Source organism: Notolepis coatsorum (assembly GCF_963971535.1).
Source record: "Notolepis coatsorum genome assembly, chromosome: 3".
Lineage (NCBI taxonomy): Eukaryota > Metazoa > Chordata > Actinopteri > Aulopiformes > Paralepididae > Notolepis > Notolepis coatsorum.
This window is the reverse complement of record NC_140167.1, coordinates 67348362-67367651: the sequence shown is the minus strand read 5'-3', so window position 1 is coordinate 67367651 and position 19290 is coordinate 67348362. Positions and strand designations below refer to the sequence as shown.

General features: G+C 45.2%; 1 protein-coding gene across 1 annotated transcript in view; it reads right to left on the bottom strand.

The window, feature by feature from the left end:
* LOC311225842 (fetuin-B-like) overlaps window positions 1-11462 on the bottom strand; it is a gene marked incomplete at both ends in the record, with an annotated part of 32374 nt that extends 20912 nt beyond the window's left edge. Inside the window, 5 exons of the mRNA XM_084311235.1 lie at window positions 5552-5633; window positions 5830-5940; window positions 7857-8067; window positions 8494-8645; window positions 11310-11462. Coding sequence (XP_084167361.1) covers window positions 5552-5633; window positions 5830-5940; window positions 7857-8067; window positions 8494-8645; window positions 11310-11462 — 709 coding nt within the window. The remainder of the gene's footprint in view (window positions 1-5551; window positions 5634-5829; window positions 5941-7856; window positions 8068-8493; window positions 8646-11309) is intronic.
* Between the last annotated feature and the right edge of the window lie 7828 nt (window positions 11463-19290).

Sequence of the window (19290 nt, the reverse complement as noted above, 5' to 3'; positions counted from 1 at the left end):
TGTGCCGTGGCTAGGTAGCCAGGTAGCATCGATCCTGTGCCCCGGCGGGGTTGAACGGTGTCCCACCCGGAAGCCGACGCTTCAGAGCGAGTCGGCCCGGCGGGTGGCAGTATGGACTGATGAGAGTTATACTGCTACAGGATGGAATTTAGCGGCGGCCAGTGTTGTGGCTCAGCTGACTGTTTTTCTGTCCACATTAGCGTCGGGTAGTGGGGCTACAGGACCAGCCGACGCTGAAAACATTTTTGCATGTTTTTGGTGTTATAGAGATCTTGAATCAGTCGCAAGCTATAACTGCGGGGAGGATTAGGATGCTATCAACGCTTGTTAATAGGCATTTCTGGTTGGAGCAATCTCCTCTTGGGGAAGAAGAAAGGTTTTCTCTCCTCACGGCTCCTTTTTCTACAGAGGGACTCTTTGGTCGTTCTGCGGAGACGCAGGCGGTTGTTGACCTAGGTCCCACACCGCCTCACGCTATGCAGCCAGAGGTTGGAGCACGGCCTCGTCAGCGACTGTGGCGAGGCCCTCGACAGGCGGCCATGTTTCCCCCGCCAGTGGTACCCTGGGCGGAGAGTCAACAGGGGTCCACAAGGCAGACAGCCTTGGCGGCCGAGGGATTGGCCTTGTTGGATGTACTCGGCTTAGAATATACAAGCCGTCGCCATTCTGCCGCGAACAGCCCGTTCCCCGATCACTCCTTTCCCCGTCACCAGCGGAAGAGGGGCTCTGATCGTTTTCCTTTGGCTGCGGGCGGCGAACCTTCTTTGAAGCGCATGCTGCCCCACGTTTCGCTTCTCATGGGGACAGGGGCTGACACCCAGTTGATGGCTGAGCCTGGGTCTGTCCGGGAGAATGTTGTGCTGTCACGTGGCTCCCGCACCACACGTTGTGCGATTGGTGAGCCTGGTGTTACGGCTGCCACTATTTACAGTGGTCAGCAGGGGGACTCGAGGTTACCCCGACCTCGCCTTCGCCAGGCAGGGTCACGTTGATGCCTCCCACTCCCGCGAGATCAGCAGTGGTCTGCAAAGAAGAGGCGTGCGTGATTTGGGTGGTAGCAATATCACTGCAGGGCTACGGTGTGTAGGAACCCATGGGGTCCTCACGCCTTGCATGTCTGGCTGCGGAACAACTCCTCAGCATGCTCTAGAGGGGTGTTCAGTGGGGGAGCGTGTGTCAACTAGTTTGATGGCAGCTTCTCCTGTATCAAACCGGCCCTTTCTGTCGGGGTCCCCCCTTGGGTGCGACCGCCCTGTCCGCTTTGGCGGGTTCAGAGGCTACGCACAGCGGGAGGGACCGGGCCACCTATCTGCTGTTCCTTGCGGTCCAGCGTCAGTTGACGGCGGGTGCGCTCTGGGATTATTATCACATATGGTGACAAGAATGCCGTTTGTTGAGATGGGTAGACTGAACGTTGAGGCTGGGGCTTGTTTTGCAGTTTGCACAACCGCACCCTCCGTTCTCAGGTTTGGTGCAGACCCTATTGTCAGGGTCAGCAGCAGTGACAGCTCTGGCCAACGAGATCCAATCTCTGTTGGCGAATCAGGCCGTAGTCGTGGTCCCGAGAGAGGACGCGATGTCAGGCATCTACTCCCGTTATTTTCTGGTGCCCAAAGAAACGGGAGAGGTCAGACCTATACTGGATCTGTCCGCGTTCAATCGTCTGATTGTGGCGAGACCATTCAGAAAGTTGACCGTCAAACACCTGCTACTTGCTGTCAGGGTAGGAGACTGGTTCACCTCCATAGACCTGAAGGATGCGTTTTTTCACATCCCGATTTTCCCTCCTCACAGGAAATACCTACGGTTCCTGTTTCAGGGCGTAGCGTACAAATACCAGAGGTTGCCGTTCGGCTATTCTCTGGCTCCCCGCACATTCACCAAGTGCGTAGAGACTGCGCTGGAGCCTCTACGTTGTCAGGGGATACGAATTCTATTCTATCTCGACGACATTCTGCTCCTCAGCCGGTCGGAGGAGGTCGCCAGGTCTCATACCAGGCTGGTGGTGGAATTCCTCACCAAGCTGGGTTTTGCTGTGAACTGGAAGAAGAGTACGCCTCTTCCCAGTCAACAGGTGGAGTACTTGGGCTTGACTCTGAGGTCAAGACCCATGATTGTAACCCTCTCGGAGCAACGGAGGGTGTCTATCCTCCACGCGCTCGGGGGTTTCCGTCCTGGAAAGACGGTCACGGCGCTGCAAGTGATGCACCTGCTCGGTATGATGGCATCTGCTCACGCGGTGGTCCCTCTTGGCCTCCTCTTCATGAGGAGGATACAGAGGTGGTTCTCCAGTATGAGAACAGACTCGGTGAGGGACAAATGGAAACGTTTGACGGTTCCTTTGTCAATATGGGGGGATCTCGCCCATTGGAGGAGGCCTGGTATCCTCACCAATGGGGTTCCCATGGGCAGCAGGCGTTCACACGTCACGGTCTTCACCGACGCTTCCCTCACGGGTTGGGCAGGGACGTGTCGGACCGACGCAGTGGGGGGCAGCTGGACGATCCATGCTGCCCGGTCTACCCTGCACATCAATGTGTTGGAATTGAGGGCGGTCCTCCTGGTCCTCAGACGGCTCGCCCACCTGGTGGTAGGCGAGCACGTTATGGTCAGAACGGACAGTATGACGACAGCGGCGTATATCAACAGGCAGGGTGGAACACGCTCCACCTGTCTGCACCGGGCGGCGGTCGAACTCTGGCTATGGGCATCTCGCAGTCTGCGCAGTCTGACGGTGCTCCACATCCCTGGCAAGGAGAATGTGGGCGCGGATATGATGTCTCGGGGCGGTCCTCGTCGCGACGAGTGGGAACTGCGCCAAGACATAGTCAGGCAGATCTGGGATCGCTTCCGGGAAGCTTCAGTGGATCTGTTTGCGAGCAGACAATCTCACAAGTGCCCCTTGTGGTTCTCGGTCAGTCGGGAAGACAATCCTCCCTTGGGGGTGGATGCCTTCTCGATGTATCCATGGCCACCCGGGCTTCTGTACGCCTTTCCCCCCATACAACTGTTGAGTCAGTTGTTGGAGCGGGTACGGAGGGAGCAGGAGCAGGACCGTGATCCTGGTTGCGCCGGACCGGGGCACAGCTGTGTGGTTCCCGGTCCTGATCCAGCTACTGGTAGCCCCGCCGTGGCCTGTTCCTTGGTCGGCGAGGGCCCTCTCTCAAGCGTACAGGTCGCTGTTTCAGCCCCCGGTGATGCGCCAACCTCTGATGGTTTGGCTGGTGAGAGGGTGAGTCTGGAGAGGATGGACCCTTCTGTGGTTGACACCATCCGGAATGCGCGTGCTCCCTCCACTATCGCGCTTTACGCGGGTAGGTGGCGTATGTTCCAAGAGTGGTGTAAGGCGGGGGCAGGGACCCGGTGTCCTGCCCCCTGGATGCTGTCCTTATTTTCCTTTAGTCTCTCCTTGATAGACTGTCGGCTTCGACGGTGAGGGTATATGCGGCGGCTATATCCTCTTATCATGAGGGGTTTGAGGGTGTTGTATTGTTCAGCCACCCTCTTGTGAAGCGTTTCCTGCTTGGCGTTCGACGCCTTAAGCCGGTGAAACGCTCTTTGGCTCCGAGCTGGGATCTTCAATTGGTCCTCGGTCGGTTGTCCTTGGCTCCGTTTGAGCCTCTTGAGCAAGCGCCGTTGGAACAGCTGTCGTTCAAGACTGCGTTCTTGCTGGCCATCACCTCTGCTAAACGCGTGGGTGTGCTTTGTGCTCTCTCGGTGCGGCCCGAGTGTCTGTCTATTCGTTATGATAGCGGTGCCACTCTGCGGCCTAAATCCAGCCTTCGTGCCAAAAAATATCCGGAGTTCTTTCCGCTCCAGGGATATTATGGTTCAGGCGTTTCATCCGCCTCCTCACGCTAGTGAGTTGGAGGCGGGCCTTCACCTGTCATGTCTGGTCCGGGCTTTGGGGATTTACCTCAGCCGTACTCAGGGCCTCAGGGCTACCGATCAGCTCTTTGTCTGTTATGGTGGCTCTCGTGCTGGTAAGGCACTGTCGAAACAGTGCCTGTCCCATTGGTTGTGCGAGGGCATTGCCCTTTGCTACACGTTGGCCGGGCTGGCTCCCCCTGGGGGCGTCAGGGCGCACTCCACTCGTGGGGTGGCGGCCTCTGCCGCCCTACTGGGTGAGGCCTCGGTGGAGGACATCTGTGCTGCGGCTTCATGGTCCTCACCGGGTCCCTTCGTAAGGTTTTACCTCATGGACATGACCGGGGTTCTGTCTCCCAGGCGGTTCTGAGGTCTGGGACCTCTCCTGCTTCCCGTCCTTTGGTGGGGTAGCAGGAGTGTGTGGGTGTGGGCCACAATGTGTTGTGTCACACGTGGTTCCGCCTGTGCTGTGCGTTCAAGAGGTTCTAGTTCCCTCTTGTTCGCACTCGGGTGGAGTTGACTGCCGCCCCCTCTTCATTAGGAAGGATGGGGTGACGGGACTCCCCTCCCCCCTGATGTGGGCTTTCGGGTCCTCAGGGGGTGCATTTGTCGGTCCTCGCGTCTGCTCTGTCCCCATATCTCGATGGCGAAGAGCAGGACGCGATTCGCCAGTACGACTAATATAACAATAGGTTATGTATATAACCTAGTTATATGAGTACTGGCTGAGCGTCCTGCTCTTAGCTTGCCCTGAGGTCCCTTGGGGAAACTTTTCTTTGGAAACGGTGTTTTCCGAGGAAGAGCGAGTGGTGACCACGCCTAGTGCTATATAGTACGTCACTAGGGCGGGGCCTGGCAGGTGCTGGGTGTATTGTTTTTTATTCGTTGATGGAGTACACTAGGTACTGGAGATACGTGGGGTACGTGGGGTATGTCTGGGAGTGCTTGCATTCTTTCATTTATTTGCATTCATCTAAAAAATGTTTGGACCCTATGGTGTTCTTGTTCTGTTCTTGACTTATTGTTATGTTGTCTTCTTGACTTGTTTAAAGAAGACCTGTACGGCCCATGGGGACATTAACGTGTGTTGTCGGGCCCTATAAATAAATTTGATTTGATTTGATTTAGATGAGGTATATCTCGATGACGAAGAGCAGGACACTCAGCCAGTACTCATATAACTAGGTTATATACATAACCTATCGTTATGTGGTTCTTCATCTGAGGTGCTCATTGACCTGTTTTCATGCAGGTCCATGAGATTGACTAGATCAGCAAAGTTTAATATAAACCAAATGAGAAATGTGCAAGTTATTGTTTTGATGGACAAAATAATACACACACAAATGCGTGTACACACAAGCAATTACAATACCCCCTTTGAGCACAGCTGTGATCTGTTTCTGTTTACATTTTGAAATGATTCAATTGAAAGTGAAATCGCCTACCCCCAATATCTCACATTATAATTAAAAACAAAACAGGAAAGAAATCAAAGAAAATGTAAGTATATATACTTAAGTATATATAAATTGATCTATCTCAAACCTGCGCTCTTTTCTTGATCCTCCAATCACAACTGTTGCTTCTCTCTGCTTCCCTCGGACAAAGAGAAGCAACAGTTGTGATTGGAGGATCAAGAAAAGAGGGCAGGCTTGAGATAGGTCAATTACTCATAGTCTACCTTGTCGAATGGCGCAGGAGTATCTCTGGACCTTCACTTCAGTATCAGCTACGTAGACAGACACCTCACACTCTCCATACACCTATGGCGCACGCACGCACACACACACACACACACACACACACACACACACACACACACACACACACACACACACAGTGACACACACACACACACACACACAAACACACACACAAACTTTTTATACAGATCATATCACATACCACCATGCATGCAGCTTACAGTAAGACTACGCTATAGAGCCAACTGGTACTTACTGGGACGGCAGCAATATCTTTGACCTTGCATTGTTTCCATGGTTTCCTGCTGGTCACATGACACACTGTCTCCAAGATGTCTATGGTCAATTTGTACTTCATCCCTCCCTTCTGATAAACAGGGATGTGAGCGAGAGAGAGAGAGAGAGAGAGAGAGAGAGAGAGAGAGAGAGAGAGAGAGAGAGAGAGAGAGAGAGAGAGAGAGAGAGAGAGAGAGAGAGAGAGAGAGAGGGAGAGAGGGAGGGAGAGATATCATCACATGACAAAATCTGTCTCTGCATTTAGAGCCACGGTCACACTGATTGCAATAACAAAAACTCAATATACAAAGTACATGCCGAGTCTAACGCAAGGATCCCATATCTCCAAGGGAAACAGGTCAGGAATGGTTATTAACCAAATGTGCTGTTAGTCTTGACGGAAATTGTCATTTAGATGGGTTATTATCCCTGAGCTCGCACACACGTTGTATGGCCTCATAATGTCAGAGCCCCATTCATTGTCTTTGGAGCAGCCCCAGATGTTACATCCCAGTGACATCATCGATTGAAGGGCTCTCTCTCACTTGATTTATTTTTAGGACAGAGCAGTGCATGTTCGTTCATAAGTACTAACATGTGCATTTTTTAAATGGATGGCATTCCCCTTTAATTTGCACAAATTAAAACGAGGAAGCCAGTCAGCGGTGTTTGGTGAACTCTTTGTTCAATTGCTCATCTGATATCTCCTGCCGTCACCTGCACCAAGAAGAACTAATAAGGACTGACAATGATGTGAGGCATAAATCTGCTGAATCTACAAATTCCTTATATGGAATGGATTGGAATTTGAAACGTATGGAATCCTTAAGGCCCCCCAAGTTTGAAACCCGCATTTCACTATGATGCCCCTCTAGCTCATGATTGATTGATTGATTGAACATTTTATTAACAGATTGCAGAATGGGTACAATACAGTACAGCTCAATACACACAATTGGGCAGGGGTGAGGTGGGTTCTAGGAGTAAGGTCAAGCAGTAGTCTGACCAGTTTGTTTTGTGATGTTTGTAATCTTGTTTTTAGCGCCTTTGAGGTGCTTTGGTACCATGAGGTGCAAGCATAGTCGTAGTACCCTTGAATGAGTGCTCCTGCCAGAGTCTTCAGGGTATTCTTGTTTACCAGAGAGGAGATCCGGTACAAGAATCTAGTTCGTTGGTTGACTTTTTTTATTACATTGGATGCCTTTTTGTCACAGGAAAGATTTGCCTCTAGGATGGAACCCAGGTATGTAATTTCATCTTTCCTTGTGACAATATTGTCACCCACTGTAACTGAGAAGCCGTCGGTCTTGCTGAGTTTGTTATTTGAACCGAAGAGAATGGACTCTGTTTTCCCCAGGTGTAATGATAGTTTGTTATCAGCGAGCCAGGTGCAGATTCTGCCGAGTTCCGAGCTGAGGGTTTTTTCAACCTGTAACTTGTTCTTGTCAGAGACCAGCAGGGCTGAGTCGTCCGCGAACAGGAACAAGTTGCAGTCACAAGCTGACGACATGTCATTTGCATAAATTAGGAACAGTAGCGGTCCTAGTATGCTTCCTTGTGGAACACCACAGCTCACTGGGAGGGGGGGGGATAGGGTACCGTTTACCTCCACCATCTGTTCTCTCCCCTCCAGGTAGGATTGCATCCAGCTCACTGATAGACTATCAAAACCAATTGCTTTTTAGCTTGTCAATCAGAATGGAGTGATTGACAGTGTCGAAGGCCTTTTGTAGGTCCAGCATGAACAGTCCTTAAAGCTTAAGATTCTCCCCTCTGTTCCACCCTTTGTCAATCAAGTTGTACAAATTGTTTTAATTTATCTTTTTGCCTCATCTTGTTGTCTTATTTTTATGATTTTATATGCTTTTTTTCTATATGTACACTCGACGTGACTGAAAATGACACCTCAGTGGCATTTTCGAGTTTAAATAAAGGTTTAAAATTAAATAAAATCTATATATAAGTGTGTGTGCATGTCTGCATGTACATGTGTGTGTTTGTCCTCACCTCTTCAGCAACTGTGTGTGAGACATCGTACAACCTGTTGAGGCTGAAAATGTATCCCTCTGATCGATCCCGGTTGATCTGCTCCAGCGCTTCCTCTCCCACCCTCACCGCCTCCGGGCCGTTACAGCCTGCCTCGTCTGGCCCGGCGGAGGCCCCCTGTCCCGGTGCCGCTACACACAGCAGGACCAGCAGGCCTACAGGCACACCCATCCTGAAACACACACACACACACACACATACACATACACACACACACTAGCCCCCTGGGTAAAGGTGATACCTTCTCTCCTTTTTAACCTTAGTGATTGGCTTTGGTAGCTTTTCAACTAACTAATAAATTATTAAATGCCAATTAGCGTGGTTTCGGCATTAACGGTCATAATGCTTGCCTGACAGCTACAGCGAAGGCCAGGGAGTGAACAGCAGTGTTTGACTCAGGCTCTGGATAACTATGGGAGCCCAAAGTCTTTTGGACTTTGTTTTTTTCTCAGAGGACAAGCAAACAGCTGTTATCTGCTTTGGGCTCCGGTTGACATACAACATAGGATCATAGGGCACTAGGTCTGCTTGCGTATGTTTGAGCATGTGTGTCTGTGTGTAAGATATACAGGTGGCTACAGGGGTCCAGGCCACTGACCCTTTGCCCTCTTTGGCTGAGATGTCCTTCTGGACAAATTTGAGAAACAGGTTGATGTTGAAACCTGCAGGGCACCATCTGCCTGCCGCACCACCGCCGGTGCCTGAGTACCAGCTGGAGTTGGAGTTGCTCACAGAGTAAAGAGATGCCACCTGGTGGTCATTGGTACAAACAACACCCATTGGTAGAATTCCCAAGAAGGCACCATTCATCTTTCTGCACTAAAATGTGTTGGAACTTGGAACTGTTGACTACTGTACTTGTTTTCACCTACAATCTATACTTTCTGAAACACTATGTATGTCATATATTTATATGACAGGGGAGGGCACAGTGTGCACTTATTATATGTTCTTCACATAAAATTAGCCAAGGCCAATGAGTCTCAGGCAAAAAATAATTATAAGATAAGATATTCCTTTATTGATCCCCTTGGGAAAATCTGGGAATTAATTGTATTGTTTTTAGTAAACATTCAAAATGGGTCCCACAGACCTGTAGAGACCACACAAGGGTTACATTTACATTTAGTCATTTAGCTGACGCTTTTATCCAAAGCGACTTACAAGTTCTGAACGACAAGTCAGCAGGAAGGGTACAACTCTATCAGCTGAGTAACAATGATCAAACAGTGCTGAAACTCGGGTGCTGCAGTATTGAGTGCATACAGTAGACATACAGTAGACATATTAGTATATAGGAGTGCATGGTAGTATATGAAAGTAAAGTACTGTAAGAAGGTTAGTGCTTTAAAAAAGAAAATGTTAGATATTGATTGAAGAAGTGTGTTTTTAGTCGAAAGCGAAAGATTGGTCGGGATTTGGCTGTCCTAACTGTGGTGGGAACTTGAAGTTCGTTCCACCATTGTGGAGCGAGGACCGAGAATAGGTGGCTTCTCTTTGATGACCCTCCCGGAGCTCGGATAGGAGTTAAGTACAGTAAGTGGGTCTGAGGCAGCCAGAGGATGTAGAGCGGAGGGGTCTTCAGGGTGTGTAGTTAGAGACCATTGACCGGAGGTAGACCGGTTAAATAGAACACTGATAAACGTCTCAACCTCGTCATGAAAGACACAATAAGCAAACAAATATTAGAACATATATCAATATAGACCTAAATAATAATAATAATAATAATAATAATAATAATAATAATAATAATAATAATAATAATAATAATAATAATAATAATAATAATAATAATAATAATAATAATAATAATAATAATAATAATAATAGGCCTAGATTTTTATTCTATAATGAATTCCATTAGCATGAGCACCAAACCACACCATGTGTAAAATGGTCACGAGAGAGGCTGGACTTCTACACCTTTTCTCAGGAGCCTGTCACACAGTCAAGATGAACTCAGGTTGAAAGTCTGAATACACTATCTTGAGACACGCCTCCATGTGGAGGATACCACTCCCAGGTGTGCAACTGGTATTGAGCCATAGTTGGGGGCCTTAGGGCTATATTAGGCTATGTTCGTGCAAATTTGTGCAAAAGCACCAAATTTGGTCCAGATGTAGCTCAGAGTATGTTCTAATGATTCAGCCAGGGCGCCCGAGCCAGCGACCACCGGGGTCACCCTGGTGGCCAAATCAATATGGCCGCCCCCCGAAAAAGGTTTCGGCTAAAACTTTTGAACCAAATGAGCTTCAAATTAAAACTTTGTGTCTATATTATGTTTCTTGGCCATTAGAAACACATTGGAATGCTTATATTTATAATTGGGTGTGTCTGGACCCCTAATTTGCATATTTCCAAGATGGCGGTTCCCCGAAAATGAGTTTTTACCTTAACTTTTCCGTTTCCGTTTCAATATTGATCCATTTTGAATGTTGTGGATCATGTGGGAGGGCCAGACTTCCTGAACTTAAGGGCAGTTAGTGTTACAGGGTCAACTGCGCCCCCCTGTGGCTATGATGTGAATTTAAAAAAGCTGATCATGCTTGTGTGCAAGTCATAAAGATGAACAACAGCTGAACAACAGCTTAACTACTATTTCCTTCCTCAAGTAAGTAATAATTCATCATTCATCATCAGTCATTTTCATAATCTTACAATAATTCCAGGAAATGTATCCTGCTCTCTCTGCATCACACAACATTAGCTAGCTAGTTAGCTGGCTAGCTAGTGTTCTACAGTAGCTAGCTATCAAGATAACAATGACTGATGCCTTCTTCTGTTTACACAATGAACACAGCCCTTTGTCATATGCATTTTTATCATTTCAATTTATAGGAGCCCTCCTGAAAATAAGGGATACTCCTATTTCAGTTGTCTACAACTACTATTTCCTGCAATGACAACATTTAGGCAACACTTTCCTATCTCACGTAAGTCATGTGTACTATGTCATTTCTTATTTTGATGTATTTAACCCTCCAGCCAACCTTCAAAAAACTCCCACCTGTCTCCCTAGTGACGGAAACTGCGATCTCAGTAAAACATATATTTTTCATTGTTCCAATTTACCCTAACCATAACCCTAACCCTAAAGAAAAGAATGGTTAAAATCCTGAAAATGAATAAATGCACAAACTACCTCTTGGAGGCCTCATCCATCCTTTTATCATGTTACTTATGAATCATTCTAATTTTAAACTGTACAGGCTGTGTATTAAAAAAAAAAAATTTTAACATGGGAGTCAACCTGTTCATTTCTGCGACTAGGGTGGAAGGTGTAAAAAAAATATATATAAAAAAAAACATGGATTATTGTAATGTGACTCAAAGATGTGATACTGAGCGACACTTGGTGAAGATAAATTGGTCGTAATGATGGGAGCATTGCATATCGAAGACAAAGCTCACCTTACGGCAGGCAAGCTGCTCCGCGATTCCGGTTGGACGACCGTCCTTACCCAGGCACAGGTCTTGACTACAGGACGAGCTCAGTCTGCCCTCAATGAGCACCATATCAAACGCACACGTTATGTCCATCAAGTCACTCTCATGTCCCTTCATATTCTCAAGCAGAAGGCATACTCTGCTTATTGTGTGGATGTTCTGGGCCCATCTGAAACATTCAAAATGTGGGATAAACAATCTCAAGTGGAGTTTCCACAGTTCAAGTACTGGTCTACCATCATGGAGCTAGAGTTACTGTTATGTCGATTCGTTCAGTCACTCCGAGAAGGACACTTCAAGCTGTACATTCAAGTGTGTGATGAGCTGTGTGCTTGGTTTCACGTGATGGATCACACAAACTATGCTCGCTGGTTACCCGTCCATGTTCGAGACATGGTTGAGCTGCCTGAAAATTCTTCAGGTTTGAAAATCAGAGGGAGCCACCCAGCATTTCCAACCATGGGCTTTTACGCAGCGGCACAAAGGCGGACATTCTTCAATGCATGAAAGTGGCAAAAACGCGCATAGTAGCAGCAAGGGATGTCACTTTAGTTGTGCTGGATGGTGCAGTAATGGTCCAAATGGTCCGGCCAATTACTGCAAAAACATTCCAGGACTATATAAACACCAATATTTCTGGGTTTGTGTGGTCGCAAATGAGTCCTGAATCTGTCAAGCGATTGGATATCGTGTTCGATACCTACCCAGAGGAGAACCTCAAAGCACAAACTCACCAACGCCGTGGAACGGGGTCAAGAACTAAGGTAGGAGATGGCAGAACTCCTATTCCAAAGCAAAACTGGAACAGCAACTTTCTGAAGAATGAAGTGAACAAAACAGAACTATTTGGACTTATCAGCGATGAGCTCACCAAGCATGACATGCAGGGTAAATTACTTATTTCTACCAAGAAGGATGTTGTACTCTCCAACAGACCTGAATATGACACATCTGAGCTTCAGCCTTGTAACCATCCTGAAGCAGACACTAGAATGATTCTGCACCTGGCACAGGCTGGGGCCAATGGCCATGAAAAGGCATTTGTCCGTACGGTCGACAGCGATGTTGTTATCCTTGCAATCCGCTTCTTTGTCACACTAGGCCTCACAGAGCTCTGGATTGGCTTTGCATGTGGAAAGAACTACCGGGACATTCCTGTTCACGAGATCTGCAATGCTCTTGGTCCCCAGAAGTCACTGGCGTTACCGCTCTTCCACGCGCTAACAGGATGCGATACAACATCAGCCTTCCTGGGCTATGGGAAAAGAAGTGCATGGGCAGCTTGGGAGGCAACACCGGATCAGACAGAAACCCTGGTCGCCCTCACCTTGGAGCCTGAACAGATCAACGCAGATGTCCATGTCCAAAGACTGGAGCGTATGGTCATCATCATGTACAGCAAGAGCTGCGGCTCCAGCCGAGTAGATGAAGCCAGACATCGGCTTTTCTCTAATGGTACCAGGTCCCTCGAGAACCTGCCTCCCACCCAAGCTGCACTGATTCAGCATGTCAAAAGGGCACTTCTGCAGGCCAGCTTTTACTGGAACCAGGCGACCTCTGTCCAGCAAAATATCCCAGAGTTTAGTACATGGGGCTGGTACTGGAACTCCATGACCAAGACTTGGGAACCTTATTGGACTCATCTTGCAGATGCCAGTAAAGCCTGCACCATTCTCCTCCACTGCGGCTGCAAAAAGTCTTGTAGAGGGCGCTGCAAATGCTTTAAAGCTGGAGTCCATTGCACCTCGATATGTGGCTGTGAGGGTGCCTGTACCAACAATGAGGGTCGAGACTACAATGAGAAGACAATAAGTAATCTGGTTGTGTGATTATGATATATAAAAATTGTCACCTACAGCTTCTATCCATAATCACTCACCCTGGTAAATAAAAAGGACTGAGCACATCCATCCCCATGAACTTATATCTATAGACTGAGCACCTTGATGTGGTATGTGGATTGTCATTTTGGGCTAATGTGTATTGCGCGTATTTATTGTTGTTCTGTCATGTTTTGGCCTTTGTTGTTGTTGTTGTTGTTGTTGTTGTTGTTGTTGTTGTTGTTGTTGTTGTTGTTGTTGTTGTTACGCCTGGCAACCAATTAATGTTTATGTTTATTTGACAATATAAATATTGCCTGGAAATCCATGTGTCTGATTCTGATTCTGATATAGAATTTCACTTTTATAGACAGAAAAAACAAAAGTTCTGGTAAAACTCACTTTTGGGTAGTCGCCATCTTGGAAATATGCAAATTATGGGTCCAGACACACCCAATTGTAAAGATACGCATTCCAATGTGTTTCTAATAGTCAAAAAACACAAGATACACACCAAGTTTGTATTTCTAGTTAATTTGGTTCAAAAGTTATAGCCAAGACCTTTTTCGGACAGCGGCCATATTGATTTGGCCACCAGGATGGCCCCGGGGGTCGCCGGCTCGGGCACCCTGGCTGAATCAATTGAGGATACTCTGGGCTACATCTGGGCCAAATTTGGTGCTTTTGCACAAATTTGCGCGAAAATATCCCTAAGGCCCCCAACTACCACAAGAATGAGGAATTACCCAAAAGCCTGAGGCCAGATCTGTCCATCTATATAATAATGGAGATATGATTTTTATAAGCACTTCTGGTGGAGGAAATACGCCGAGCTTTCAAACCCTAGCGTTTGTCTGTCCGAAACCCTTGTGCAACTGTGTGTACCTTTGAGATGTCTTTGCGACACCTGTACGACAAGCGTTTTGATAGTGACAAGCGAGACAGACTTAATTGTAGGATTTTTCAATGGTCGTATAAGGTACGGTGTATTCACTCGGTGCATCACAGTCCCGAAAGGGGCTAACTCACCGCCTCACATAAACACATACATGTATGTATGCAAATAAACACAGACACACAAACAAAACTATGCAAGCCTAGTTAAGCCACACATTTCCCCTGACACATTTCATGGGGAGTCAGCCAGTTAGGGACATTCGCTGTTGTAGGCCGGCCATCTGCATCCGGGAAACACATTTCACTCACCACAGTTAAAAGCAGAATTCTCTGTCCGCCAATCGGTCCATATCTAGCAACTGAACCTGGTTCAGGCGTGGTATCGGGTAAATTATTTGATCTATGATAAATTCATGTTTAGTACATGTAAGCTGTTCGACCTGGACGACATCCAGCTAGGGTGACCAGGTGTCCCCCTTTTGGTTGTACTGTCCCACCATTTGAGACCGTGTCCCACATATTGAGAGGATGTCCCTCTTTTCGAAGCAAAAAAAAATAAATCGAACACAAGACATTCCTGTCAAGTGATAAAGTTTGAATATTTAAAACAGATTCTGTATTTAATTTGTATTTATTTTGATTTAACCTTTATCTATTCGGTGAAGATGAGTTATTCTAATAAAAGAAATTACATTATCTATCTGTCCAACTTTGTCCCACCAAAATCTTACTGTTGTCCTGCTTTTGGACTTTTTGCATCTGGTCACCCTACATCCAGCTCATCGTGTTATATCTGTTCACCGTCTCATGTCAACATTTATAGTAGTTGCGCGAGACGCCATTTCTTTTCCACACCAGGCTGCCGTTGCACCCTGTCTTTTGTGTTTGCATTGTGTCAACGGTGCGGTCCAGCTTTAGAGGATACTGGCTTTTATTTATTCAGTAAGAGAAACAGGTCATAATAAGCCTCGGCCCCTGTGCATTTAGAATGGTTAAAGCCCCAATCCTGACTTTATTTTTACACATACACACAGTTTGATTTGGAGATGGGATTTATTTGTATTTATTTGGGAACTTTCTTATTTAAGCCATCATAAATCAGAATATAGCTCTGATTTACTGAGAGAAAGTTAAATCATTTTGTGTCCTGTACTGTTGTAATTATGTAGGGACTGTCCTGGATATACTCTCAACGTTTATAAACATTACCAATGTAAATGTAGCCCCTTTTACCCTGGTTGAATTAGAGGGCAGGGCCCTAGGTTCTTTATGAAATATGTCATATATTTCTAAATGAAAACATGAAACATAGCAACTGAAATGTACAAAGTAATGATAAAGACAAAATGCAGATTGATAGAAGGGCCATTTGAACACCCCATGTGAGTTATTTCTGTGGCCTCAGGCTAAAGAGGTTGAGAGGGAGATCACCCCGCACTCAGCCAACTGGAGGACAATCTGCCGTCAGGGTTTCACAGATGATGGTTCGCTGATAGGGCAAAAGACTGTTTATGACGTTAGTGCACATTCCACTGGTTCAGAATAGCACCTAATCGGATGAGGTTAGCAGCTGTGGTTTAGGAAATGGCCATCTCAAACAGACGAGGAAGGATATAATTATCTTTGAATAACAGGAACCAACTGAAAATAACAGTTGAGATCAAAAGGTCATATTTACACTAAGCTAAAGTAATTTCAGGTTAGAACTGCAGCTGCTGACTAGGGTACAGAGGTCAGAAAGGTGACACCAAATGGTTGGAATCTCCCTTTCACATCACAGTAGCTTGCCACCAGTTAAGACAGTGCAAATCAATAATGTACTAAAAAGTTATCTGTCATACCAAATTACATTTGATAATAGGTTTAGCAAGCATGAAAAGTTGACAATAAGTGAACCGAATACAAAGACATCGTTTGTTAATTAATGTTAATATTGAACAATACTTTAGTGATAAAAATAGAGCCACCACCTAGAGAATAGATTACTTTAGAAATAGGAAATTACCCCCCATAGGATGGAACAATCAAATAAAGTTCAAATTACATGAGGTACAATGTGGACATAACTTAAAACTATTAGGATAACGGAAGTTGCAATAGAAGATAAAAAACTATACAGTATTGGTCAAATGGTTAAATCAAGAAAATAAAGTGTTCTATTGAAGGACGGATATGGTTTGTTGTCTGGGCACTGAGAGTAGTCTGTTTCTCCAATCTAGACTATGTAAACATTTTGTCACAAGCATGAGGATGTGGCACTCAGTGAAACGGATTCCCTAATAAAGTAATGACTAAACTGCTAAAACAGCCGGCAGAATCTAATTGTGAAACTGTGTAGTGTCAGCCGACCAAGGTTGTGTCAGGACGTGTCACGACAGACAAGTTCCTGCTACAAGGAATTTGGCCAATAGGGAAGCCAGATCTCGGGAGTGACGTCACTAGACAGGTAGGGGAGAGGTCTTCTTCTCTCTCATTAAAAGGGCTGATGGAGACGGACAGAGAGAGACACACACCCGGAGACGGGAGCGAGGAGACGGAGAGGATCCCTGGAGAGCCGAGCCGGTGACACAGCGAGAGGGAGACACCGATGACAGACGAATCGCCTCGCAGCAGGAGAGCCTACCACCGAGGAGAGACGAAAACAAGCGCTCTCTGCTTTAGCGCTGATACTCAAGGAGACCCAAGGGTTGCTTTGGCAACCACACCACCAACCACGAGAGAGGCCGCGTGTTGGCATGGGAACCCAAGACAACAACCATACCACCCCAGCACGAGAGAAGAACGTATCTGACGGCCGCAGCTGATCTGAGCATGGACCAAACTGCCACATCAAAGAGACAATTAGATATACCAAAGAGACGATGTACTTGTTTTTAATCCTAAGCTGTGGTTTATTAAGAAATAGTAATAAACACAGCAGTTCGTTGATTTGACCACCTCGTCAGCTTCCCTTTAATTGAACCGAACATCTGAAATACCAAACCATGCAGGAGAAGGGTAATAAAAGACTATACGATCACAGAACTTAGATATAGGTATAAATGAAGCTAGAGATACTTCAAATACAATACCTAGCTCTTACTAATCTAATAATACGAATATACGAATATAATACGAATATCTGTTTGGGTTTTATAACTCAATACATTTAAAATAGAAATCAAGCCACAGTTCACAGTTCACATTGACAGGAGTTCTACATATTACCCATATATGAAATAACAGATAATATGTAGAACTGTTACGATCAGAACGTTTCGATGGCATGGTGTTGTGTGGAACCCAATTGCAGCATAGACCCGAGGAGAGGATAGACAGGAGACGGAATGCGTTGGTTGCTTCTTCACAAATAAGTGCACTTTATTGTGACACACAGAGCATTATAACAAAAGAAACACTTTGAAATAAGGAAAAGAAAAGAGAGATGAAAGTCTCAAAAAACGATAAAGACACAACACTAATGACTCACGAGTACTCACGACAGAGAACAGGAAACAAAAGTAATGACCCAGCAAAGACTGTTGGGCCAACAACACTTAAGTACACAGACTAATTAGTGAATGAGACACAGCTGGGGTAATGACTAAACAGAAAACATAACAGGGTTAATACAGAAACATGACAAGACCAAATAGCACATAGATACAGACACAAGGAGACAAAACTAAATTAGACAATGGGGCACAGCAAAGACAACAGATGAACACACACCAGATTGGTGATGACAGACAGGAAATTAATAAATACAAGACAACAAAGATGAATACACTGAACTAGGCCACCTGATGGTTGAGAGACGTAGTTCAGGCGTGGGAAATGTCCATGGACAAATGGGGGTTGTGGAGCAGGACCGGGGGGAACGTTACATAGAACATATTACCCATAGGTAAATTATAATACAATACAAAATAATAACATATTTATATAAGACAACAACTTGGTTTATATTAACGGGATAACCACTGGGTTAATATTACCAGGGTTAGGTAATATTACCAGGGTTACATAAACAAATGTACCACAGTAATAAAATATGCCGAATGTGTGCAGCAGTGATGGGAGCAGAGGAGTGTCCTCTGTGAACCCAGTAGAGGACGCTGATAACTAAAGTAAAACAATGTAAAATACCCCCTGCTGTCTGTGTTTAATTAAGCTCAACTCCAGGGAAGCTTAAATAATTTTTACATTTTCTCATTTAGCTGACGCCTTTATCCAAAGTGACTTAAGTTTTGGACGACAAGTCAGCAGGAAGGGTACAACTCTTTCAGCTGAATAACAACATCAAACTTTGGTGCTACAGTGTTGAGTGCATAGTAGTAAAGACAGATTAGCATAGTAGGTAGTATTATAGGGTCATAGATAAATCAGAGTGACAATGATGAGCCCTATGAAAAATCTGATTCTCTCTCTCTCTCTCTCTCTCTCTCTCTCTCTCTCTCTCTCTCTCTCTCTCTCTCTCTCTCTCTCTCTCTCTCTCTCAAGTGAGCAAAACAACTACTGTATATGTCAGTAATGTAAGTAACCAAGCGCCAAATCACACAGGGACGTTTTCTTTATCTAAACATAATCTAATAAAACATTACTACACAGTCATATGGAACTGCAAAAAATAAAGCCTGTTTTTTTTATAGTAAATGGGTAGTTCTGATTTTTGGAACGCTAGTCCTTGCTTATCAATGATGTTGTTGATCAGTAGAGTATATTCTCAGCACAATCCATGCTGTTGCTCATACCAGCTCCTGTTAATAGTCCTCACGAGCAGGCCTGAGTGTGTACCAGTGGAGGTTATTGCATGACTACTAGTGAGGCAGTGAGTGAGGCAGTGCTTCACTAGTAATATACAGTAATATACAGAAAGAAGAAAAAAATGTAAATGAAAAGAATATTATTAATATATATATTATTATTATTATTATTATTATTATTATTATTATTATTATTATTATTATTATTATTATTATTATTATTATTATTATTATTATTATTATTATTATTATTATTATTATTATTATTATTATTATTATTATTATTATTATTATTATTATTATATTTTTTTTTTTTTTTTTTTTCTTTTTTTTTTTTTTTTTTTTTTTTTTTCTTAGAAATGTTTTCATCTGTGAAAAAAACAATGCCAGTAAATTTTTTTTTCTTAAAAAATGTCCAAGTGACAGCTCTGAGCTCTCTGATCTGGCCTGATCCCATAACTGCAGTAATGGCCAGATGTCAAT